At 51.0% G+C, this 25,400-nt stretch overlaps 1 protein-coding gene across 4 annotated transcripts in view; it reads left to right on the plus strand.

The window, feature by feature from the left end:
- KLHDC4 (kelch domain containing 4) overlaps positions 1–25,400 on the plus strand; it is a 55,949-nt gene that overhangs the window by 7,028 nt on the left and 23,521 nt on the right. For 2 of the 4 annotated variants that reach the window (XM_075189316.1, XM_075189319.1), the window contains exons 5-10: positions 11,702–11,838; positions 14,096–14,188; positions 16,221–16,380; positions 17,498–17,567; positions 19,776–19,984; positions 21,235–21,652. In XM_075189316.1, coding sequence (XP_075045417.1) covers positions 11,702–11,838; positions 14,096–14,188; positions 16,221–16,380; positions 17,498–17,567; positions 19,776–19,984; positions 21,235–21,652 — 1,087 coding nt within the window. Of the gene's footprint in view, positions 1–11,701; positions 11,839–14,095; positions 14,189–16,220; positions 16,381–17,497; positions 17,568–19,775; positions 19,985–21,234; positions 21,653–22,722; positions 22,840–22,973; positions 23,815–25,400 lie in introns of those variants that run through there. The other 2 variants (XM_075189317.1, XM_075189318.1) reach the window with 2 other exon arrangements.

Here is a 25,400-nt window from a genome sequence, read left to right on the forward strand (position 1 = left end):
ACATGTAGAGAGTGGCATACCCTTAATGAGTGGGTGTCCTGATTGCCAAGCAGTGAGAGCCGGCGTGGGCGCCTGGAGCAATGACAGAGAAAGCACAGGAGCCTCCTGCGCTGTCCGCTGTGATCGCTGTATAGATGCGCGGAGCCTCCTGCGCTGTCCGCTGTGATCGCTGTATAGATGAGCGGAGCCTCCTCCGCTGTGATCGCTGTATGGATGCGCAGAGCCTCCCGCACTGTCCGCTGTGATCGCTGTATAGATGCGCGGAGCCTCCCGCGCTGTCCGGTGTGATCCCTGTATAGATGCGCAGAGCCTCCTGCGCTGTCCGCTGTGATCGCTGTATAGATGCGCGGAGCCTCCTGCGCTGTCCGCTGTGATCGCTGTATAGATGCGCGGAGCCTCCTGCGCTGTCCGCTGTGATCCCTGTATAGATGTGCGGAGCCTCCCGCGCTGTCCGGTGTGATCCCTGTATAGATGCGCAGAGCCTCCCGCACTGTCCGCTGTGATCGCTATATGGATGCGCGGAGCCTCCTGCGCTGTCCGCTGTGATCGCTGTATAGATGCGCAGAGCCTCCTGCGCTGTCCGCTGTGATCGCTGTATAGATGAGCGGAGCCTCCTGCGCTGTCCGCTGTGATACCTGTATAGATGTGCGGAGCCTCCTGCGCTGTCCGCTGTGATACCTGTATAGATGTGCGGAGCCTCCTGCGCTGTCCGCTGTGATCGCTGTATAGATGTGCGGAGCCTCCTGCGCTGTCCGCTGTGATCCCTGTATGGATGCGCGGAGCCTCCTGCGCTGTCCGCTGTGATCCCTGTATGGATGCGCGGAGCCTCCTGCGCTGTCCGCTGTGATCCCTGTATAGATGCGCGGAGCCTCCTGCACTGTCCGCTGTGATCGCTGTATAGATGTGCGGAGCCTCCTGCGCTGTCCGCTGTGATCGCTGTATAGATGTGCGGAGCCTCCTGCGCTGTCCGCTGTGATCGCTGTATAGATGTGCGGAGCCTCCTGCGCTGTCCGCTGTGATCGCTGTATAGATGTGCGGAGCCTCCTGCGCTGTCCGCTGTGATCGCTGTATAGATGTGCGGAGCCTCCTGCGCTGTCCGCTGTGATCGCTGTATAGATGTGCGGAGCCTCCTGCGCTGTCCGCTGTGATCGCTGTATAGATGTGCGGAGCCTCCTGCGCTGTCCGCTGTGATCGCTGTATAGATGTGCGGAGCCTCCTGCGCTGTCCGCTGTGATCGCTGTATAGATGTGCGGAGCCTCCTGCGCTGTCCGCTGTGATCGCTGTATAGATGTGCGGAGCCTCCTGCGCTGTCCGCTGTGATCGCTGTATAGATGTGCGGAGCCTCCTGCGCTGTCCGCTGTGATCGCTGTATAGATGTGCGGAGCCTCCTGCGCTGTCCGCTGTGATCGCTGTATAGATGTGCGGAGCCTCCTGCGCTGTCCGCTGTGATCGCTGTATAGATGTGCGGAGCCTCCTGCGCTGTCCGCTGTGATCGCTGTATAGATGTGCGGAGCCTCCTGCGCTGTCCGCTGTGATCGCTGTATAGATGTGCGGAGCCTCCTGCGCTGTCCGCTGTGATCGCTGTATAGATGTGCGGAGCCTCCTGCGCTGTCCGCTGTGATCGCTGTATAGATGTGCGGAGCCTCCTGCGCTGTCCGCTGTGATCGCTGTATAGATGTGCGGAGCCTCCTGCGCTGTCCGCTGTGATCGCTGTATAGATGTGCGGAGCCTCCTGCGCTGTCCGCTGTGATCGATGTATAGATGTGCGGAGCCTCCTGCGCTGTCCGCTGTGATCGCTGTATAGATGTGCGGAGCCTCCTGCGCTGTCCGCTGTGATCGCTGTATAGATGTGCGGAGCCTCCTGCGCTGTCCGCTGTGATCGCTGTATAGATGTGCGGAGCCTCCTGCGCTGTCCGCTGTGATCGCTGTATAGATGTGCGGAGCCTCCTGCGCTGTCCGCTGTGATCGCTGTATAGATGTGCGGAGCCTCCTGCGCTGTCCGCTGCGATCGCTGTATAGATGTGCGGAGCCTCCTGCGCTGTCCGCTGTGATCGCTGTATAGATGTGCGGAGCCTCCTGCGCTGTCCGCTGTGATCGCTGTATAGATGTGCGGAGCCTCCTGCGCTGTCCGCTGTGATCGCTGTATAGATGTGCGGAGCCTCCTGCGCTGTCCGCTGTGATCGCTGTATAGATGTGCGGAGCCTCCTGCGCTGTCCGCTGTGATCGCTGTATAGATGTGCGGAGCCTCCTGCGCTGTCCGCTGTGATCGCTGTATAGATGTGCGGAGCCTCCTGCGCTGTCCGCTGTGATCGCTGTATAGATGTGCGGAGCCTCCTGCGCTGTCCGCTGTGATCGCTGTATAGATGTGCGGAGCCTCCTGCGCTGTCCGCTGTGATACCTGTATAGATGTGCGGAGCCTCCTGCGCTGTCCGCTGTGATCGCTGTATAGATGTGCGGAGCCTCCTGCGCTGTCCGCTGTGATCGCTGTATAGATGTGCGGAGCCTCCTGCGCTGTCCGCTGTGATCGCTGTATAGATGAGCGGAGCCTCCTGCGCTGTCCGCTGTGATCGCTGTATAGATGTGCGGAGCCTCCTGCGCTGTCCGCTGTGATCGCTGTATAGATGTGCGGAGCCTCCTGCGCTGTCCGCTGTGATACCTGTATAGATGTGCGGAGCCTCCTGCGCTGTCCGCTGTGATCGCTGTATAGATGCGCGGAGCCTCCTGCGCTGTCAGCTGTGATCGCTGTATAGATGCGCGGAGCCTCCTGCGCTGTCAGCTGTGATCGCTGTATAGATGCGCGGAGCCTCCTGCGCTGTCCGCTGTGATCGCTGTATAGATGAGCGGAGCCTCCTGCGCTGTCCGCTGTGATCGCTGTATAGATGTGCGGAGCCTCCTGCGCTGTCCGCTGTGATCCCTGTATGGATGCGCGGAGCCTCCTGCGCTGTCCGCTGTGATCCCTGTATGGATGCGCGGAGCCTCCTGCGCTGTCCGCTGTGATCCCTGTATGGATGCGCGGAGCCTCCTGCGCTGTCCGCTGTGATCCCTGTATGGATGCGCGGAGCCTCCTGCGCTGTCCGCTGTGATACCTGTATGGATGCGCGGAGCCTCCTGCGCTGTCCGCTGTGATCGCTGTATAGATGTGCGGAGCCTCCTGCGCTGTCCGCTGTGATCGCTGTATAGATGTGCGGAGCCTCCTGCGCTGTCCGCTGTGATCGCTGTATAGATGTGCGGAGCCTCCTGCGCTGTCCGCTGTGATCGCTGTATAGATGTGCGGAGCCTCCTGCGCTGTCCGCTGTGATCGCTGTATAGATGTGCGGAGCCTCCTGCGCTGTCCGCTGTGATCGCTGTATAGATGTGCGGAGCCTCCTGCGCTGTCCGCTGTGATCGCTGTATAGATGTGCGGAGCCTCCTGCGCTGTCCGCTGTGATCGCTGTATAGATGTGCGGAGCCTCCTGCGCTGTCCGCTGTGATCGCTGTATAGATGTGCGGAGCCTCCTGCGCTGTCCGCTGTGATCGCTGTATAGATGTGCGGAGCCTCCTGCGCTGTCCGCTGTGATCGCTGTATAGATGTGCGGAGCCTCCTGCGCTGTCCGCTGTGATACCTGTATAGATGTGCGGAGCCTCCTGCGCTGTCCGCTGTGATACCTGTATAGATGTGCGGAGCCTCCTGCGCTGTCCGCTGTGATCGCTGTATAGATGTGCGGAGCCTCCTGCGCTGTCCGCTGTGATCGCTGTATAGATGTGCGGAGCCTCCTGCGCTGTCCGCTGTGATCGCTGTATAGATGTGCGGAGCCTCCTGCGCTGTCCGCTGTGATCGCTGTATAGATGAGCGGAGCCTCCTGCGCTGTCCGCTGTGATACCTGTATAGATGCGCGGAGCCTCCTGCGCTGTCCGCTGTGATCGCTGTATAGATGCGCGGAGCCTCCTGCGCTGTCAGCTGTGATCGCTGTATAGATGCGCGGAGCCTCCTGCGCTGTCCGCTGTGATCGCTGTATAGATGAGCGGAGCCTCCTGCGCTGTCCGCTGTGATCGCTGTATAGATGTGCGGAGCCTCCTGCGATGTCCGCTGTGATCGCTGTATAGATGTGCGGAGCCTCCTGCGCTGTCCGCTGTGATCGCTGTATAGATGTGCGGAGCCTCCTGCGATGTCCGCTGTGATCGCTGTATAGATGTGCGGAGCCTCCTGCGCTGTCCGCTGTGATCGCTGTATAGATGCGCGGAGCCTCCTGCGCTGTCCGCTGTGATCCCTGTATAGATGCGCGGAGCCTCCTGCGCTGTCCGCTGTGATCGCTGTATAGATGTGCGGAGCCTCCTGCGCTGTCCGCTGTGATCCCTGTATAGATGCGCGGAGCCTCCTGCGCTGTCCGCTGTGATCGCTGTATAGATGTGCGGAGCCTCTTGCGCTGTCCGCTGTGATCCCTGTATAGATGAGCGGAGCCTCCTGCGCTGTCCGCTGTGATCGCTGTATAGATGCGCGGAGCCTCCTGCGCTGTCCGCTGTGATCGCTGTATAGATGCGCGGAGCCTCCTGCGCTGTCCGCTGTGATCGCTGTATAGATGTGCGGAGCCTCCTGCGCTGTCCGCTGTGATCGCTGTATAGATGCGCGGAGCCTCCTGCGCTGTCCGGTGTGATCGCTGTATGGATGCGCGGAGCCTCCTGCGCCGTCCGCTGTGATCGCTGTATAGATGTGCGGAGCCTCCTGTGCTGTCCGGTGTGATCGCTGTATGGATGCGCGGAGCCTCCTGCGCCGTCCGCTGTGATCGCTGTATAGATGAGCGGAGCCTCCTGCGCTGTCCGCTGTGATCGCTGTATAGATGTGCGGAGCCTACTGCGCTGTCCGCTGTATAGATGCGCGGAGCCTCCTGCGCTGTCCGCTGTGATCCCTGTATAGATGTGCGGAGCCTCCTGTGCTGTCCGCTGTGATCGCTGTATAGATGCGCGGAGCCTCCTGCGCTGTCCGCTGTGATTGCTGTATAGATGCGCGGAGCCTCCTGCGCTGTCCGCTGTGATCGCTGTATAGATGTGCGGAGCCTCTTGCGCTGTCCGCTGTGATCGCTGTATAGATGTGCGGAGCCTCCTGCGCTGTCCGCTGTGATCGCTGTATAGATGCGCGGAGCCTCCTGCGCTGTCCGCTGTGATCGCTGTATAGATGAGCGGAGCCTCCTGCGCTGTCCGCTGTGATCGCTGTATAGATGCGCGGAGCCTCCTGCGCTGTCCGCTGTGATCGCTGTATAGATGCGCGGAGCCTCCTGCGCTGTCCGCTGTGATCGCTGTATAGATGTGCGGAGCCTCCTGCGCCGTCCGCTGTGATCGCTGTATAGATGCGCGGAGCCTCCTGCGCCGTCCGCTGTGATCGCTGTATAGATGAGCGGAGCCTCCTGCGCCGTCCGCTGTGATCGCTGTATAGATGAGCGGAGCCTCCTGCGCCGTCCGCTGTGATCGCTGTATAGATGTGCGGAGCCTCCTGCGCTGTCCGCTGTGATCCCTGTATAGATGTGCGGAGCCTCCTGCGCTGTCCGCTGTATAGATGTGCGGAGCCTCCTGCGCTGTCCGCTGTGATCCCTGTATAGATGTGCGGAGCCTCCTGCGCTGTCCGCTGTATAGATGTGCGGAGCCTCCTGCGCTGTCCGCTGTATAGATGTGCGGAGCCTACTGCGCTGTCCGCTGTATGGATGTGCGGAGCCTACTGCGCTGTCCGCTGTATAGATGTGCGGAGCCTCCTGCGCTGTCCGCTGTGATCGCTGTATAGATGCGCGGAGCCTCCTGCGCTGTCCGCTGTGATCCCTGTATAGATGTGCGGAGCCTCCTGTGCTGTCCGCTGTGATCGCTGTATAGATGCGCGGAGCCTCCTGTGCTGTCCGCTGTGATCGCTGTATAGATGCGCGGAGCCTCCTGCGCTGTCCGCTGTGATCGCTGTATAGATGCGCGGAGCCTCTTGCGCTGTCCGCTGTGATCGCTGTATAGATGAGCGGAGCCTCCTGCGCTGTCCGCTGTGATCGCTGTATAGATGTGCGGAGCCTCCTGCGCTGTCAGCTGTGATCGCTGTATAGATGTGCGGAGCCTCCTGCGCTGTCAGCTGTGATCGCTGTATAGATGCGCGGAGCCTCCTGCGCTGTCAGCTGTGATCGCTGTATAGATGCGCGGAGCCTCCTGCGCTGTCAGCTGTGATCGCTGTATAGATGCGCGGAGCCTCCTGCGCTGTCAGCTGTGATCGCTGTATAGATGCGCGGAGCCTCCTGCGCTGTCAGCTGTGATCGCTGTATAGATGTGCGGAGCCTCCTGCGCTGTCAGCTGTGATCGCTGTATAGATGCGCGGAGCCTCCGGCTCTGTCCGGTGTGATCGCTGTATAGATGTGCGGAGCCTCCTGCGCTGTCCGCTGTGATACCTGTATAGATGTGCGGAGCCTCCTGCGCTGTCCGCTGTGATCGCTGTATAGATGTGCGGAGCCTCCTCCGCTGTGATCGCTGTATAGATGTGCGGAGCCTCCTGCGCTGTCCGCTGTGATCGCTGTATAGATGTGCGGAGCCTCCTCCGCTGTGATCGCTGTATAGATGCGCGGAGCCTCCTGCGCTGTCCGCTGTGATCGCTGTATAGATGTGCGGAGCCTCCTGCGCTGTCCGCTGTGATCGCTGTATAGATGTGCGGAGCCTCCTGCGCTGTCCGCTGTGATCGCTGTATAGATGTGCGGAGCCTCCTGCGCTGTCCGCTGTGATCGCTGTATAGATGTGCTGAGCCTCCTGCGCTGTCTGCTGTGATCGCTGTATAGATGTGCGGAGCCTCCTGCGCTGTCCGCTGTGATCGCTGTATAGATGTGCGGAGCCTCCTGCGCTGTCCGCTGTGATCGCTGTATGGATGTGCGGAGCCTCCTGCGCTATCCGGTGTGATCGCTGTATAGATGTGCGGAGCCTCCTGCGCTGTCCGCTGTGATCGCTGTATAGATGTGCTGAGCCTCCTGCGCTGTCCGCTGTGATCGCTGTATGGATGTGCGGAGCCTCCTGCGCTGTCCGCTGTGATCGCTGTATAGATGTGCGGAGCCTCCTGCGCTGTCCGCTGTGATCGCTGTATAGATGTGCTGAGCCTCCTGCGCTGTCCGCTGTGATCGCTGTATAGATGTGCGGAGCCTCCTGCGCTGTCCGCTGTGATCGCTGTATAGATGTGCGGAGCCTCCTGCGCTGTCCGCTGTGATCGCTGTATAGATGTGCGGAGCCTCCTGCGCTATCCGGTGTGATCGCTGTATAGATGTGCGGAGCCTCCTGCGCTATCCGGTGTGATCGCTGTATAGATGCGCGGAGCCTCCTGCGCTGTCCGCTGTGATCGCTGTATAGATGTGCGGAGCCTCCTGCGCTGTCCGCTGTGATCGCTGTATAGATGTGCGGAGCCTCCTGCGCTGTCCGCTGTGATCGCTGTATAGATGTGCGGAGCCTCCTGCGCTGTCCGGTGTGATCGCTGTATAGATGCGCGGAGCCTCCTGCGCTGTCCGGTGTGATCGCTGTATAGATGTGCGGAGCCTTCTGCGCTGTCCGCTGTGATCGCTGTATAGATGCGCGGAGCCGCCTGCGCTGTCTGGTGTGATCCCTGTATAGATGCGCGGAGCCTCCTGCGCTGTCCGGTGTAATCCCTGTATAGATGTGCGGAGCCTCCTGTGCTGTCCGGTGTGATCGCTGTATAGATGTGCGGAGCCTCCTGCGCTGTCCGGTGTGATCGCTGTATAGATGTGCGGAGCCTCCTGCGCTGTCCGGTGTGTTCGCTGTATAGATGTGCGGAGCCTCCTGCGCTGTCCGCTGTATAGATGTGCGGAGCCTCCTGCGCTGTCCGCTGTGATACCTGTATAGATGCGCGGAGCCTCCTGCGCTGTCCGCTGTATAGATGTGCGGAGCCTCCTGCGCTGTCCGCTGTGATCCCTGTATAGATGTGCGGAGCCTCCTGCGCTGTCAGCTGTGATCGCTGTATAGATGCGCGGAGCCTCCTGCGCTGTCCGCTGTGATCGCTGTATAGATGTGCGGAGCCTTCTGCGCTGTCCGCTGTGATCGCTGTATAGATGCATTGTTGGTAGTATTTAGCTTTGCTGATCAGAGCACTGGCAGCACATAGATATCTATATTGTTGCAAGTGAAATCTTGCATTGTCGCATATAGGCACCAGGTGGCGCTCTCGCTGCATGTCAGGGCTGACTACAATTTGAAGTGGTTTAAGTAACTATGTCCTATGATATAAGTTCATTATATACATGAACCTCATAAGAGCGTAACCTGTATATTTCTATCTAGATGTAGTTTAGAGACTGTTTCTCACACACACACACACACACACACACACACACACACACACACGCGTTGTTTTTATTGCATTGTGAGGACCCATGCCTAGAACTTGGCGTATAGGGACACCTGTTTCCTAATGCCAGAACAATCATAGGGGTAGGTGTAGGAGCGGTTTGTCACCAGAGTTACCACAAGCGATTTACACTTTGACTTTGCATAAAGTACTGACACAGACTGCAAGATGGGGAACGTTTCATGCATTTTGACTGTCTGAGGACATCCACATTCCCGCTTACATAAATTAACAAATAATAACAATGGTAGGGAAAGTTGTGTGTATTCTGGCCGTCTAAGGACATCTGTATGCCCGCTGACACCGACACTTAGCCATGGAGGCTACAGCCCTGTTCAACCACTGCGCATCATTTCAACAAGCTTTATCCCTCTTTAAAGCTGTTCTACGGTTCTTTATGTAGAATTTCACCCCCGACCAGTTCCGATCTTTCAGTATGGATCATTTATAAAAAGAAACGGATATGTAAATGACCGAGGTAAAAGTCAAAAGCATACATCAGACGCTAGATTTTATACTTGCTGTCTGGACCAATGTGCATCTCGTCCAAATTCTTCCCTTTGTATTCGGCCAGTCTGCCACTCTCGAAAGCCATTAACGGTTTGCTGATCTTGGCGAGTTGGAGGGTACCTTCTGGGAGGCGGTAATACTGCCGGTGCACCGCGATGTCGTGGCCAAGGAAGTCTGCCAACTGATCCACTTCTGTGTCGTTGAGGACCTTCGAGAGAGTGGCAACGTGCTTTCGAAGCTTCATGGAAGGCGGCATGTGGGGTTGCTTGGCCTCATACTGTCGGGCAAACCGTTGTATGCAATCGGAGCCACTTGGACTCCTTAAGAGTTTTCAAGGCAGCCGATGAGATCGGCTCGTTCCATCTTGCCTCGTATATCTTCCTGAAATTTCATGTGTTTCCAACCGCAGCATTGCAGGCCTCCATGATGGCTCGGCACTCCACAATGCTCGCTATCTTCTGCAGGGCGTCGTAAATGTACCTGTCTGCCGAGCACACTTATACCCAGATTCTAAAGGAAACGTATCTTGAGATCCGCTTGTATATGAATGTGTGTGCAAGTTACGTGTGTTTTTTGTTTTTTTTTAAACGTAAGTTGCGTTTGAAGGTAAATAGGACTCTGTATGTTGTTTGTTCACCGATGCCCTCAATGTACAGCGCTGTGTAATATGTCATCGCTTTATAAAGGATAATAATTACCTCCATTTTCTCTGCACATTGTAATCGCTGAGGCTGCAGCCGTGAAACTCATTTTCATTAGTTTTTAAATAGATGGATTTGATTTGGATTTTGTTTGCGATGTCACCATAGCAACTATACATGATGGTGGCCACACCCACTGCGATTCACTATTTGGTGCCAACTACCGCACAGTATGGCTACAATGTTGCATCATAAAGGAATTGTATTAACTGTAATTTTTTTTTTTTTTAATTGGCCCTGTCACCTGAATGCTTATTCTATTTTTGTTTTATATAACACAGCGCGATATTTATAGACCCCCTTCAACACGGTGACTCTGAGAACCGTGTTTTGCATGTGATACATGTAACATTCATGCTTCTATACATTTACAATTCTAAGTAGTATGCTAATCCCACCGCTGACGCCACACAGACTTTGCAGCACTCGTTAGAGGCTGCAGTGAAGCCTGACGAGTACAGCGGTCCTCATCGTGTGCACTGGTCAGACTAATAGGTGTGATCGACAGATTTACATAATCTACTGCCCGATTATTTAATTTGTGTTTCTTTCCTGTCGGTAAATGGTCATATTTCACATATTATAATAATTATTATTCATTGTTGCAATTTATGAATTAAGTGTCGGCATATTCCACATATCTGTAGAGTGGGGGGATCAAATGAGGTGAAGTCTTTGTTCGCAAGAACTTACACTTATATCGAAACGAGGGAAGTGATATGAATGGTGTTTGTTGTGTTTGCAGCCATAGGTGACGGTACAAGAACACTGTATGGGCCGTTCGCTCCGCTGGTTCTCTGCCTTTAGGGGATGGCATTGGGGGATAAATCAAATTAAGGAATGAGAGATGGGGAGAGACGGACCGCTAGGACTGAACGGGATATCTGCACAGTAATAGGGTTTCTGTGACCCCACTTCACATCTCACCGCTACTTCTGCTGTGCGCAATGGAGTCATTTTTTTAAGGAGTAAGACACCGCAAAAACATTAATTCATGCACTCATCATCTCCCGCATCGACTACTACAATTCCCTCCTTACTGGTCTTACCAAAGTCAGACTTGAGCCCCTACAATCTATTTTGCACGCAGCGGCTAGACTGATTTTCCTTACTAACCGTTATTCCTCTAGTGAGCCACTCAGTCAGTCTGTACATTGGCTGCCTGTATTTCAACGAATCCAATACAAAATTCTTCTACTAACATACAAGGCCATCAACAAAATTGCACCAACATAGATTTCCTCACTGGTCTCGAAATATCTCCCAACTCGACACCTCCGTTCTGCACAAGATCTGCGTCTCTCCTCCACTCTCATCACATCCTCCCATTCTCGGTTACAGGATTTTTTCCGGGCTGCATCCACTTTGTGGAATTCCCTCCCTCGCACAGTAAGACTTTACTCTAGTCTTCAAACCTTCAAGCGTTCACTGAAAACCCACCTCTTCAGACAAGCTTATGATATTCCTCAACCACCATCTTAATCTCCCCTATTACCACCCTCTACACAGCTAACACAAGACAACAACCCTCTGACCAACATTGCCACACACAGCCCACTCAATACTTTTACCTTTGCATTCTAGCTGGTCCATTGTGTAATATAATGTAGCACATGCCCTTGTGTTTCAAACTCCCATTGTCCTATAGATTGTAAGCTTGCGAGCAGGGTTCTCTTACCTCTCTGTCTGTATGTATTACCCAGTATTGTCTTATCAATGTTTGTTCCCAATTGTAAAGCGCTACGGAATCTGCTAGCGCTATATAAATAAATGATGATGATGATGGGCAAATGAGGGTTTTTCGTAGACCTAACGATCTAATCACAAATAATATACAGGCTGTAATGTCAGACCTGCAAATGTAATGGCTTCACACTGAATAATTAAACACCGGAGAGTCTTCATGTAGCTTTATTTAAAGATAGGTGGTTCATATAATAATCCAGTCATCCTGCTTTCTATCATGTGTGTTAATAGGAGCTTTAGATCAGTTTTGTTATCAGTCTACAACAGCGTGGACGAAGATACTTGTCCGCTCTGATTATAACCTTTACCAGCGTCGTAGCTTATAGCACCTGAGCTGCCCAGTCATGAATGACGCAGTTTGTGTTCCTCGCGGTCTGATTCTAACGCCGTTCTCCTCCTCTCTTTTCAGGCGGTGGCCGTACCCCAGGGAGGTGGACAGTTGTGGGTCTTCGGAGGAGAATTTGCCTCTCCTGACGGGGAACAGTTTTACCACTACAAAGACCTTTGGGTGCTTCACCTCTCTACTAAGACCTGGGAACAGATCAAGTAAGATAATAACCCTGTACAATGAAGAGAACAATGTACAGATAGGTTTTGCCCATTTTTAAATTAGTAATTTAAAAAAAACAATAGGAATAGATTACTGGCTTGGGCTGTCTTTCAAGCAATTAGTTATGCAACCAACGAGCAAGACAGCCGTCCTGGTGATAGTTCTTTTACACAGAGACGTAGTATGTGTGTAGAAGGGAACTCGGGGGTCTATTGACCACCGGTCAGTGGGGTTTAATATACAGATATCAATGAAGCAGAAATGCAGCAAAACAAAGGTTTTATATTGTACAAAAGCCGATTTAGTCACATGAGAAACATTTATGTGACTCTCTGACGGGGGATTGATAGGTGGTGGGGACAGCGGAGAATAAACTAAAACGTGTTATTAAATGTAACAGAACTATGTGCGAGATATGGTCGTAAAAGGAAGAGAAAGAGGTTATGAAGTGTCAGCTGTGCGTGCCAAGGGAACGGCGTATAAGGAATGTAGACAGACTCCGTCAGAGATGGGTAAAGAGAGAACCGGGGTAAGAGACTAAACACACAATAAAACATCATAAAGGGAGAATAGAGGAATATACTGCAGTCAGTATAAAATCATGACCGTGTTTTGGAAATGAATGGAGCCATTTAAATTGAAAAAAGAATGACTATTTAAAGTAAACAAAAAAAAATAATTACAAGATCCAACGCAACATGGATTAGCTGCTGGGAGATCAAATTGGTGACTCCGTACATTAAGTATTAGATCAGGACGGATCAGTGGATATCGCTCATTTTATATTTTTAAGTCCTTTCATACACAATAAATTAATTCTGAAACCTAATATCGTTGGACATGACTCCGAGATGGAGATGGATGTGGAATGGATAAAGGTTTGGCTAAAGGACAGGAGACAGAGTGCAGTAAGACATGTAAGCGCAGAGGAACCTCCGGTAACCTTTGATGTTCCTCACGGGGACTGTCCCGTGGTTAATATTTTCGTGACTGATATTACTTGTGGCCTACCAGATATAGACGTGTCTTTTGCAGATAATACAAAGAGTAACTTTGTATTATATGTACTTTTGTATTATAACCTTGTAACTGAGACGACACCCTTGTTAAAATAAATGTGTAGTGATAGAGAAAATAGAGGGGTGGACCAATGGAGAGATATATATATATATATATATATATATATATATAGAGATATATAGATATATAGATATATATAGATATATATAGAAGTCAGACTTCTTTATATCACAGGTAGTTTAGATACGTTCTGCTAAGTACCGTAAATAAGAAAAAATGGTCGTGGTTTATAATTTGCACAAATGACTCTTTGAGGTGTATTTACTATGGAACCACCGATTCTTGGCGCTTTGAAGTCATTTTCTTAATACGGCACTTCAGTTTCCCGAAATTGTCTAACACAAAGGGGTATAATTACTATAGGGAACAGACAATTGCATCTTCTATGACTCCACCATAACAGTGTATATTATTATGTAATTGTACAAGCTCACCTAGGCCTTACTGCGGCTTAATGCTTGATTGACAGGTTGAAGGTCAGTGGTCAGAGGTTGATAATGTGACATTTTAGAGCATATAATGAACTCCTGGAAGGTTTGTTGTGGTTCTGTGTAATTGTTCAGTGTCTCCTTGTGGCATCCTGGTATCACTAAGACAACACAGCCCCCTTCCCCCCTGGGGGTCTTCAAGTGGGGTTCCACAGTGGTCTCTTGCTGAGGACCGGCCAGGGATCGGGCGCTATGGGGGTACACTGGCGATTATTACAATGCAGTATTTTTGTTCCATCTATTGTCCTCCCTGTTATAGAGGGGGTTGGTTGCTTGGATAGACGCAGTGACTTCTGTATCTTTGCCGAAAGAATCTCTCCTGGTGCTCCTGAAAGCCGAGGTTTTGTGACTGCGGAGTACACAATATAGAGAGAGGAAGGAAGAGGGGAATGGAAGCTCATTGCAATGACTGCGTTACCTTACCCAGGTCCAGCAGATCTGTCAGTTTGGGCCACAAAAGTTTGTGGCTAAACCTGAACGGATGTTAGTTGGGATTGGCTGTCTTTTAGGCCCATAAATGTCGGTAATTGCCGCCAATTAGCTGTAAGATGACTTAGTCCCTCATGAATGGGCACCTGAAGGTATTTAGGGCGCTGAAATCTCCTGAATGACTCTTTGTATTTAGAAGTTTTATTTTGCGTCTTTTTGTGTACCAGTAATTGTCACATAAACCTCTTTTACAAAGGGCTACGGGCGGGCCGTCGGGAAGAAGTGGGCACCGTATGGCATATACTAAGAGGCAGCTGGTGGTCTTCGCAGGATTTCATGAAAGTACAAGGTGAGGCCTGTTGTAGTATCTGTTCCTCTGTCAAGAGATCAGCCTGTTCCTTCCACATCTCAAGAGACTCCAGTCTCTCCCTCCCCTCCTGCTAGGCCTCTCCCCCTGCTGGGCACCGTCCCCTCCTGCTAGGCCTCTCCCCCTGCCGGGCACCGTCCACTCCTGCTAGGCCTCTCCCCCTGCCGGGCACCGTCCCCTCCTGCTAGGCCTCTCCCACAGCCGGGCACCGTCCCCTCCTGCTAGGCCTCTCCCCCTGCCGGGCACCGTCCCCTCCTGCTAGGCCTCTCCCCCTGCCGGGCACCGTCCCCTCCTGCTAGGCCTCTCCCCCTGCCGGGCACCGTCCCCTCCTGCTAGGCCTCTCCCCCTGCCGGGCACCGTCCCCTCCTGCTAGGCCTCTCCCCCTGCCGGGCACCGTCCCCTCCTGCTAGGCCTCTCCCCCTGCCGGGCACCGTCCCCTCCTGCTAGGCCTCTCCCCCTGCCGGGCACCGTCCCCTCCTGCTAGGCCTCTCCCCCTGCCGGGCACCGTCCCCTCCTGCTAGGCCTCTCCCCCTGCCGGGCACCGTCCCCTCCTGCTAGGCCTCTCCCCCTGCCGGGCACCGTCCCCTCCTGCTAGGCCTCTCCCCCTGCCGGGCACCGTCCCCTCCTGCTAGGCCTCTCCCCCTGCCGGGCACCGTCCCCTCCTGCTAGGCCTCTCCCCCTGCCGGGCACCGTCCCCTCCTGCTAGGCCTCTCCCCCTGCCGGGCACCGTCCCCTCCTGCTAGGCCTCTCCCCCTGCCGGGCACCGTCCCCTCCTGCTAGGCCTCTCCCCCTGCCGGGCACCGTCCCCTCCTGCTAGGCCTCTCCCCCTGCCGGGCACCGTCCCCTCCTGCTAGGCCTCTCCCACTGCCGGGCACCGTCCCCTCCTGCTAGGCCTCTCCCCCTGCCGGGCACCGTCCCCTCCTGCTAGGCCTCTCCCACTGCTGGGCACCGTCCCCTCCTGCTAGGCCTCTCCCCTGCCGGGCACCGTCCCCTCCATGCCCCCCCTCCCCCTCTCTCCCGCTGCCGGGCACCGTCCCCTCCTGCTAGGCCTCTCCCACTGCTGGGCACCGTCCCCTCCTGCTAGGCCTCTCCCCTGCCGGGCACCGTCCCCTCCATGCCCCCCCTCCCCCTCTCTCCCGCTGCCGGGCACCGTCCCCTCCTGCTAGGCCTCTCCCACTGCTGGGCACCGTCCCCTCCTGCTAGGCCTCTCCCCTGCCGGGCACCGTCCCCTCCATGCCCCCCCTCCCCCTCTCTCCCGCTGCCGGGCACCGTCCCCTCCTGCTAGGCCTCTCCCACTGCTGGGCACCGTCCCCTCCTGCTAGGCCTCTCCCACTGCTGGGCACTGTCCCCTCCTGCTAGGCCTCTCCCACTGCCGGGCACCGTCCCCTCCTGCTAGGCCTCTCCCCCTGCCGGGCACCGTCCCCTCCTGCTAGGCCTCTCCCCCTGCCGGGCACCGTCCCCTCCATGCCCCCCCCCCTCCCCCTCTCTCCCGCTGCTGGGCACCCCCCCTCCCCCTCTCTCCCGCTGCCGGGCACCATCCACCCCCTCCTTCCCTCCCTCTCTCCCTTTGCCGGGCACCGTCCACTCCCTCCTTCCCTCCCTCTCTCCCTTTGCCGGGCACCGTCCACTCCCTCCTTCCCTCCCTCTCTCCCTCTGCTGGGCACCGTCCACTCCCTCCTTCCCTCCCTCTCTCCCGCTGCTGGGCACCGTCCCCTCCCTGCCCCCCCCCCCCTCTCTCCCGCTGCTGGGCACCGTCCCCTCCCTCTCTCTTCCGCTGCTGGGCACCCCCCTCTCCCTCCCGCTCTCCCTCTTCAGCTGCTGGGCACCGTCCCCTCCCTGCCCCCCCCCCCCCCCTCTCTCTCTCTCTCCCGCTGCTGGAATAGAGGTGCAGTTGGCTTATGGAAAGAATGGAGCTCCTTGTATAAATCTGAAACCGTATAATATCCTCCGCTGTTCTGACCAATCCTGTTCAGATTGTTCCTTTTGTTAAGTAACGATTTTTCTTCATCCCTAGAGATTATATTTATTATAACGACGTGTACACGTTTAATCTGGATTCCTTCACATGGACTAAGATCTCTCCATCTGGGACTGGCCCTCTACCGCGGTCAGGGTGCCAAATGATCACCACCCAGGACGGCAGCGTCATCGTCTATGGCGGTTATTCCAAGCAGGTAAGTCCTTACATACTGGTGTTTAATCACTGAGCATGTTTGTCACAGTAAATTGCCCACTAGGGGGCGCTGTTGCTGGGGCTTATATTTTCTTGTACTCTGTCTTAAAGGAATCACAATTTCCACCTATATAAATGATGAATGATTTATACAGATATGTTTCAGTGAGTACATATAGAAAATATATAACTTTACAGTACATATTACTGATCACACCCCCTCCAATCTGCTGTGGTGTTCCCCACCGTGCCCTCATCACTCAGCAATCCGCTCCATAGTACATAAACACCTCCCCAAAAATGTGTATAATATACTCAAAGGGTTAAATATTTCTTGAAGGAGAAGTGACAGTTGGGAGTGGTTGGTGGTTGCCGGGGGTGACAGTGGGGAGTGGTTGGTGGTTGCCGGGGGTGACAGTGGGGAGTGGTTGGTGGTTGCCGGGGGTGACAGTGGGGAGTGGTTGGTGGTTGCCGGGGGTGACAGTGGGGAGTGGTTGGTGGTTGCCGGGGGTGACAGTGGGGAGTGGTTGGTGGTTGCCGGGGGTGACATAGCGAGAGGAGTGTGATACTCAGGACCGCTGAGGATTTGCATAATGTATAATATCTCTCAAGATGGGGCTTTGGTCTCTTCTTGAGGTAAATATGACGACCTGAGGTGTGAGACACAGAGTGGCTGTTATAACGGGACCTAGATCCATTGTAGGCATCCCATGGGTTTCCAGCAGCTCTAGAATTACAATTGCTAGGGTCTTCTGGGTCTTGTAGTTCCACAACAACTGGAGAACTACTGGTTGCTTCTCTCTTATTGGGTATGCTGGGACTTATAGTACCACAGCACCACCCAAAACTGGTCTTAATCCTGGAGCATACCTTTGCACAGAGAGATCTTGTTCATCACCTGAAGCTGGCAACGCACGCTGCCATATTAGGCTAATATCCGGCACCCGGCAAGGAAACAACCTTGATGCTGGTTATAATCTGATTAATCAGATCGGTATCTGTTAGATGACGGCCGATAGCGATGCCAGAAGTGACTTGGCCTGTGCGACAAGCGATGGGATGTTCGTAGTGTGTGTATTTTCTGTATACCGGTCAGTGACATTCTGGTTTCTTCTCAGAGAGTGAAGAAGGATGTGGACAAAGGCACGGTGCACACGGACATGTTCTTACTGAAGATGGAGGGAGCAGGTGAGCAGTTGTTTAATATTATATAATTATATTGTAACGGTTCACTGTTGGAATAGCTGTTTCTCTGTGGCGGAGATGCAGTTGTCCTCCGTGTAGTGTTTCTCTCCGTGTTTCAGTCGCTATTCCTTGTGCTGACGCATTTAACAAACTCCAAAGGGAAAGTTTAACTTCAGACAACTTTTTTGTCTTCAGAAGTTTCTTTTCAATCTAAGTTATCCCAAATCTCCTCTTGTGGATACAGTTAGAGCAACTTCACAGACGCCTACACCCGAGGTTGTCATATCCAAGAGCAATAAAAGTCTGTATGGAAGAGGAGGTTGTATGAAGGTGCATATCCCCCTTTAAACAAAACTTTAAACTGAGATCCCTTCACTCCTCCTTTTGTAGACACTGAACAGAAGACGTGTTTAGATGATCTGCTTATACCCTCGTCGCCTACTGACTGCGCCCTTCTCCCCTCAGCCTGAGACTTTGCTGCTGATTTCTTATATACGGCGTTCTCTTCATTCTTCTGAGTCTGTTTATTCCTCCTCCTTCCAGAACCAGATTTATTTTCCTTGTCTAACTTGCTTGACACAAAGGTCTGTTGCTTTCATAAATACCCTCTTTAAATCCCCCCCCCCCCCGCTTCTCCGCTTCGTTTAAAGTCATCCACTCAATGCCAATAAAACCAAATGTTTCCTTATCTCTCCTGAGATCTAACACCTGTGTTATATAGTATGTATAGTCCTCTGTCTTTATACTAAGCCTCACTGATTGATCTCTGGATCTTTCACTTATTGCCGATACTCTGCCACAAAGCTGTGTCCCGCTCACCGTGGCTCCGTCATAGTCACAATATCTTGTTATTAGGGCCACGTTCTGGAGTCTATGACCATTTCTGTACATAACCTGAAGATATAAAGGCCCAAATCTGTCCTTTTACAGTATTGGTATTGTAGGACAAACCTACTCCTTCCTCTTGCAACAATTGCTCATCCGGACACAATGTTGACCCTTAGGGGACATGATCTACACAGGGATCCGTACTGAAATATAAGTGGGCATAGAACAAGCTCTGCCCCTCGTCCTCTGCAAGTGGCACTATAATATTACCCTGTGTTCACCCAGCCCACACAACAGCCATCGGGTGGTAAACAGTTTGATGCCAGGCTTTGCTAACTAGCAATTAGAGATGGCAGAAGGCCGCCTGTGACATGCTGTAACTCGGGAGACAATAAGTGAGGTGGATCCCGGTGGGGGGGGGGGGGTGGGGGTGTAACCAGCGAGAAGATCAGAGTGTGACTAACACAGGCTCGTTGTGTGAGACTCTGCTGTGTCATGCTGCAGCATCTGTGTGCCACAAAGCAGTCTCTGTTATATAATAACAGGAACGAATGAGCTTTCATCTGCAACATTAAGGGACATTTTACCTGAAACCGTGCTTATTGTAAAGAAAATCTAGGTTTGGTAGAGTTATATTGACTAAATAATACATAGTTATCTCTTGGCTGAGAGATGCTGATGGACAAAGTTATAGCTTGGTAAAGATACAGAACCACTAAACACAAAATTGGTATTATAGATATCTGACACTACAATGTAGCTCTGACTATCGCCTTCTACGTCTTTTAAGGACCTTTGTTCTAATTGAATCTAATATTACTAGTCAAAAAGCTGAACCTTCAGTCAGTTAAGCTGCTCTGACATCAGCATGTGGTCCCGCCCCCATACATGAACTCACCAATCCACACAGTGCATTTCTGGCAAGCCTGCTGCTCAGATAGAGCAGTACATTAACATGGAAACCCTGGAAGTCAGTGGCTGAAGTATTAAAATTAATTGACAGAGTATGTAGATTTCTGATTAATAAACGCAATCGTCCCTGCAGAGTAAACTGTGCTGCGTGTTTTACGGATAATGTTTGAAGAAAAATAAAATGTCCTCTATCCCGTTCCCCAATCTTTCCCTCCTCCTCTTGCTGTGTCTCGTGTGCTTTGTTCCGAACCCCTGGTTGTTATTCCGTCTCTCCAAGCCGTTGTGAAACTACAGGTCCCAGCACACAATGCCAACCCGGATTTTGAATCATGTTTTTACCTCCGCTTTATTTAGTCTGCCCTTCCTTGTGGCCGCTGTTTCCCACTTCTCTGGGACGTCATGGATGAGCTCAGCATGTCCAGTCCACATCCCGGTACCTTGTCCAACTCCTGTCTCGCTCTTCTTTCCCAGACAAATGGGTGTGGACCAGGCTGAACCCGTCCGGCGTGAAGCCCACCCCCAGGACCGGCTTCTCCATGGCTGTTGGACCCAATAATCGCGGAGTCCTGTTCGGAGGTGTCTACGATGAGGAAGAGGAGGAAAGCATTGAAGGAGACTTCTATAACGACATCTATTTATATGACCAGGGAAAGAACCGCTGGTTTGCAGGACAGGTCAAGGTAAAATGTGTAATTTTAATATTGCGTGTGGAAGAGATCAATGAGCCGCTTACTCCGGCTTTTCGTCTGATTGTTTACAATAGAGACCTCTATATTATGAAGATATACTGAGAATTCTGTACACGTGTTACAGATTTGCAAAAAAAAATAAAAAATATGCAAAACAATTCGTAATTTTATTTTTATGTTTTTCTTCTCTTTCTGCCCCGTATGGAGGAACGACTTGCTTGTCCAACAGTACCGATTTTTTTTTTTTTTTTTTTTTTATTATTATTCTCCGTCCCTATTCGCCAGTTTATTTATTGCCCAATACATAAGTTGTTGGCATTTTCCATTGTACAACATAACTGATCATTGACTGTTTTTATAAACGTCTCCTGATGACAATTTCTCGGTATGATGACTGCACCTGGAGGGTTTAGAACAGAAATCCTGAGTGTCCTTAAATAATACAGATGGAGATTTTTTATTTTAGATATGTGGAAAAATTGGGCGCTTTCCAATCCGCTGGGCGTGCGCTCGTAGCGCAGGCCGCGGTCCGGCTGTGTTGTGAAATGCGCCCGCTCCTTTCTTCCATAAGGGCGTCATTAATGATGTTTGTCTAAATTAAACCATATATATATATATATATATATATATATATATATATATATATATATATATATATATATATATATATATATATATATATATATATAATACACACACACACACACACACACACACACACACACACGTACACCTTTTATATTTAAATATTGGACACCGGGTTTTAACTACCTACCGACAGTCCTTGGTTAAATCCAATCAAGATGAATTGAGCGCCCGACTTTCATTACTGGACCACTGCAGATTTAAATTGTACGGTGCAATATTTAATTTTCGCCCCCCCCCCATCCCACCCCATCAGTATAATATTCAGGGGGTCGCACTGTTACCCTATAATCACTGCTGCTCAGCACACTTTACTAAGGAGGACTTTCTCCCATATTCGGTATAGAAGATGATAGAGTGACAGGTGGGGACTGAATGCAGCACTTGATTGGATGGCTGTGACTGACCAATCAGATGCAGCATTTGGCACACACCTACTATCCCATGCAGTCTCCTGCCCAGCCCAGTTTCCTGCGCTTAACTCCTCTTATCCAATACTTATTTAAGGCTCACGTTGGTAATGTTTCTCTGCTTTATTCTGGCACGTGGCCGACGATGCACTAAATAAACTAACAGTGTCCTCTCGCACAATCCAGAGACCTAAATCTGAGAGGAAGAAAAGGCGGCGTGCAGACAAGAATATGGAGCCCGAAGCATCTGGCAGCGATGAGGCCGCAGCGCAGAGTCCAGCAGAGCCCATTGAAGTTATAAAGGAAATCGTGGCCGAAGACGGGACGGTGATGACCATCAAGCAGATTATCTCCAGCCAGGTGGCCTCGGCCAGCGACGAGGAAGATAGCGGCGAAGAAGATGACGACGACAAGGAGGAAGCTACAGGACCACAGGTGGAGCCCTGTCCGCGGTCCAACACCATGATAGCGGTCAAGCAAGGGATCCTGTTTGTGTATGGGGGGATGTTCGAAGTCGGTGACCGCCAGTTCACGCTGAACGACCTTTACAGCCTCGATCTGCATAAGATGGAAGAATGGAAAGTGCTGGTGGAAATGGACCCAAGTAAGTCTGAATGTCACATAAATAATCATTTCTTATTAGCAGAAAGTATTTTTTTAGTTAAATGGGCAGTATATGGTACAGTATGTGCCGTCATGATGTTGTATACGTGCCGTGGTGAGGACTGTCAAATTCAGATTTAAACTGTTAGGGTAATTTTACCTCTCCTTTATCAAGTCCCTTCAGATATCAGTGAGATAAGATTCTGGTTAACCAGGAGATCAGTAATCAAGACACAGACATGCCAATGTCAAGATAGAACTGAGCTGTGCTCATTTATTAGTGGGATACATTTATACATGAAAAAGCGTTTTGATCTGGTTATAGGATAGAAGCACATGATTGATATTTTCCTGAATAAATATAAATCTTCTGACAAAGCTAGTTAGTTCTCTTCATGTCACTTTTATGGTTCTTCTTATAAACTTTCATTGGCGCCAGTACTCCCAATGCCATCATTCGTTATCCTATGTGTTAGGCCTCCATCCGGGGTCTTTGAGATAGCTCAAGGCTGGAGCTGGTGATTACGCTGAATGTATTTTTAAGGCAAATACCAAGATTTTTAACTCCTTCACATATCATTATTACCATTATCGCTGAGGATCTAGAAATCCTTTCACAAAACCTTGCTCCTAAGAGGTCAAACTTCAGGATGAGGACAATAGAATGTAATTACACATATCTTTATTTTAAGCCAGTTTGTTGAAACGTTGTCTTGTGACTTAACTTTGGAGTGGGCTGGGTTAGTACGGTGCAATCCGGCCTGTCCTCCACCGCTCGGGAGACGCCCAATCACGGACTTTGCCCTAAGTGAATGTATTGTAGCTTCCATTAATGTTACAAGGACCGTTTACTTAATAACTCTGACTGTGGAATGGACTTTCCCAAAAATATGGCAGAGCATTCTGATATTCAGGGAGACTAAATAGTACAGATCGCTGTCTGCTACAGCATTACAAAATATTTCCCCCATTTCATTTCACACCATTTTGCTACGCACCTGGGGCGTTGTGGCAGCGTTTACTGTATGTTCTCTGAGCTCCTACAATTATGTCCCCCTTTGTTCTACGCAGAGACGCAAGAGTGGTTGGATGAGTCCGACTCTGATGATGAAGAGGAGGAGACAGAAGGCGCAGAGGGAGGAGCTGAAGAGGAGGATGATGAAGAGGATGAAAGTGAGGATGACAGCGGTGAGTGTAATAAAATGTAGAGTCTCAGGGGGCCGTTACTGGACTCCGAATCCCCTTTGGAGTCTCTCTCTAGCTCTGGCCTTTTGTTTGCGTTACAATATCCGTTGTTCCTACAACCGTCTCTCGTTGTGTAGGTGAAGAGCAGCACCCGGCGGTGGAACCCCACGAGAAGTACTCCGACTACTTGCCCCGCACGGAGCAATACTGGATACAAGCTGCCCGAGCTCACATGGGCCCTGAAGCCAAAGACAAGAAGGTTGTGAAAGTGGCGCACGCCATGGCGCAGGCGTTTTATGACTTGAAGGATAAATAGTCCACGTTGAAGGACAGGTACAAGTTCTCTAGAACGTCGGATGAGGGGGGTTCCTTCAACTCTAAATGGAGATGTTAGAAGATAAATATGATGCAGTTTGTTCCATAACGTGAAGTAACCAGGTCGGACCGCTCCACCTTATTGCTGCTAGACTGGAGGCAGCCATTTTGTAAGCTGTAACAGTTAACCTGTGATATCGCCGTCATGTGACACGATGGCAAGAATTTACCTCACAAAATGGCTGCCTCCGTTGTAGTGATCTGTTGGTATACTTAAAAGTGCGGTCACGTTTTTAAAACAAAATTAAATTTGAACCCTGTCTTGATTCAGAACATGGACAATGATGGATTTTAAGTCACAACTTATTGAGACGGCGAAGTCTCCTTTTTTTTTTTTTTTTTAATCTAACATCTCTGGTACCTCCCCAGTGGTTCTAATAAGCACCTGATAGCAGCGTGTCTGATGCAACGTGACTCAACATAAACACGGCCTGTCGCTCCCTATGGGCGGCTGGAAGCTGTGACACCAGTCACAAACCGTTTAAACCCTTCCCACGTCTGAGGGAATGAACTGCACCGTACGTCATGTGACTCTGTACCCAGGAAATGTCCGACTGTTTACATTTAGGCGTCCTGTGTGTCCGAATAAAAATCTGTGTTTCAGATCCTGGTGGGTTTCCTTTTTTTTTTTCTGCTTATAAATACAAATAATAGTTGAGATAACCGTATTGTAACAGTCAAAACATTGCAATTAAATGCCTGTGCCATTCTGATGATGGTGGAGAGTAAGAGGTTAATCTAATAGGAACGGTCATAGATGGGGGGGTCTGTGCCCCACAAACTGGTCTGTCAGCCATCAGCACCTCTTGTTGAATTAACAGGTTTTTCCCATTTTGTCAAATGCCTAATTCCAATTATTTACTGATAAAATAATTCCCGTTTTCTTCCACCGGGTGGCGATGTTTCTGGATTATATTACAACTCGATAAGTAATATGGCAGCTTCTATTTGTGATTTATAAATATGCAACGGTGTTTAGTGATGATTATCATGTGGACATTTCAAGAAAAAAATAATTAAAACAAACATTATCTATTTTCCTTTTAAATGACCTATTCGTCTTGTAGCGCCTGCTTCTTCTCTTGTCAGTTGTAAATTTAGAAAAGCATTCATTGGTCAGCAGACCAGGCCTTTCATGTCGGACTGAAGCACTCTCCCCTTAAGTGGGGGCTCAGCCCCTGTGACCACCGAGCCGCGCGCTGTCTGCTGGTGAAGTAGCTGTCACCTCTTGTCTTCAGCCAGCCCTATCTGTGTTTCAGCACTCGGAGGACAGTCTGATAGCGGAGGTCTCGTGGCTGCTGACTGACGGGAGCATTTCACTTGTCCTGAGGTCGTCATGTGTTAGGGGATTAACCCCATGTATCCTGCAGACCTCTTCTAAGCATTTCACGGATAAAAGACACTTAGAGAGCAGAGGTTATACTCTGAGTAGCTGCTACTTCCAGAGGTGTTCTGGGAATACGATGCTGTTGTCTTATAGAAGCAGACGGCATTATCCAGACTATGATGGAACAGTTCCAGTATCGGTCACATTTTAAGGAAGAATTAGTCTGTATCACCTTTTATAGACCGGTGACTCTCTAAGAAGAAGTATAAACAGATGTCATTGGGACTAAATACTGTATTATAATGTATAACTGTCCTGCACCCCCTCAATCAGACCACAGTCATTCTGGTTTTTGTCTTTTAAGCTACGTAACAGGCGATCCTGCAGACCTGCTATGGAACCTTTATAAATAATATATATGAATATTAATAGATGGTGATGATATTGTCCACTTGGTCGAGAACTCCGTGTCCTATTTTCCTGTACTATAATGTGTCTGTAATCGCACATACTGGTCGGTGTTTTCTGTAAGAATTGTAGAATCTATTTTGGTTTGTGACTTCGGGTTTTACGTATCTGAATTTTTTTCTGTTAACTAAACTACTGGTCCTTAAATATACTTCATTCCCCAGTCTATCCCTGCCCTGTGTTCCTCTCTTCACACCGAAAGCTGAGTGATACAATCACCTTCCACTATGACTACAAAAAAGTGGCCAAATTTAAAGTTGCTGTGCTCAGGCCTAATATCCGCTTGCGCTACGGCCTTTCGGTGCAGTCAAAGGATGACGACACTGGTCGATCGCGGTTATGTTCCCGCTTTAATTTCCAAAACTCTTAATATTGATTCTGTCAATTTCTGGTG

Source organism: Mixophyes fleayi, chromosome 10, assembly GCF_038048845.1.
Source record: "Mixophyes fleayi isolate aMixFle1 chromosome 10, aMixFle1.hap1, whole genome shotgun sequence".
Classification (NCBI taxonomy): Eukaryota; Metazoa; Chordata; class Amphibia; order Anura; family Limnodynastidae; genus Mixophyes; species Mixophyes fleayi.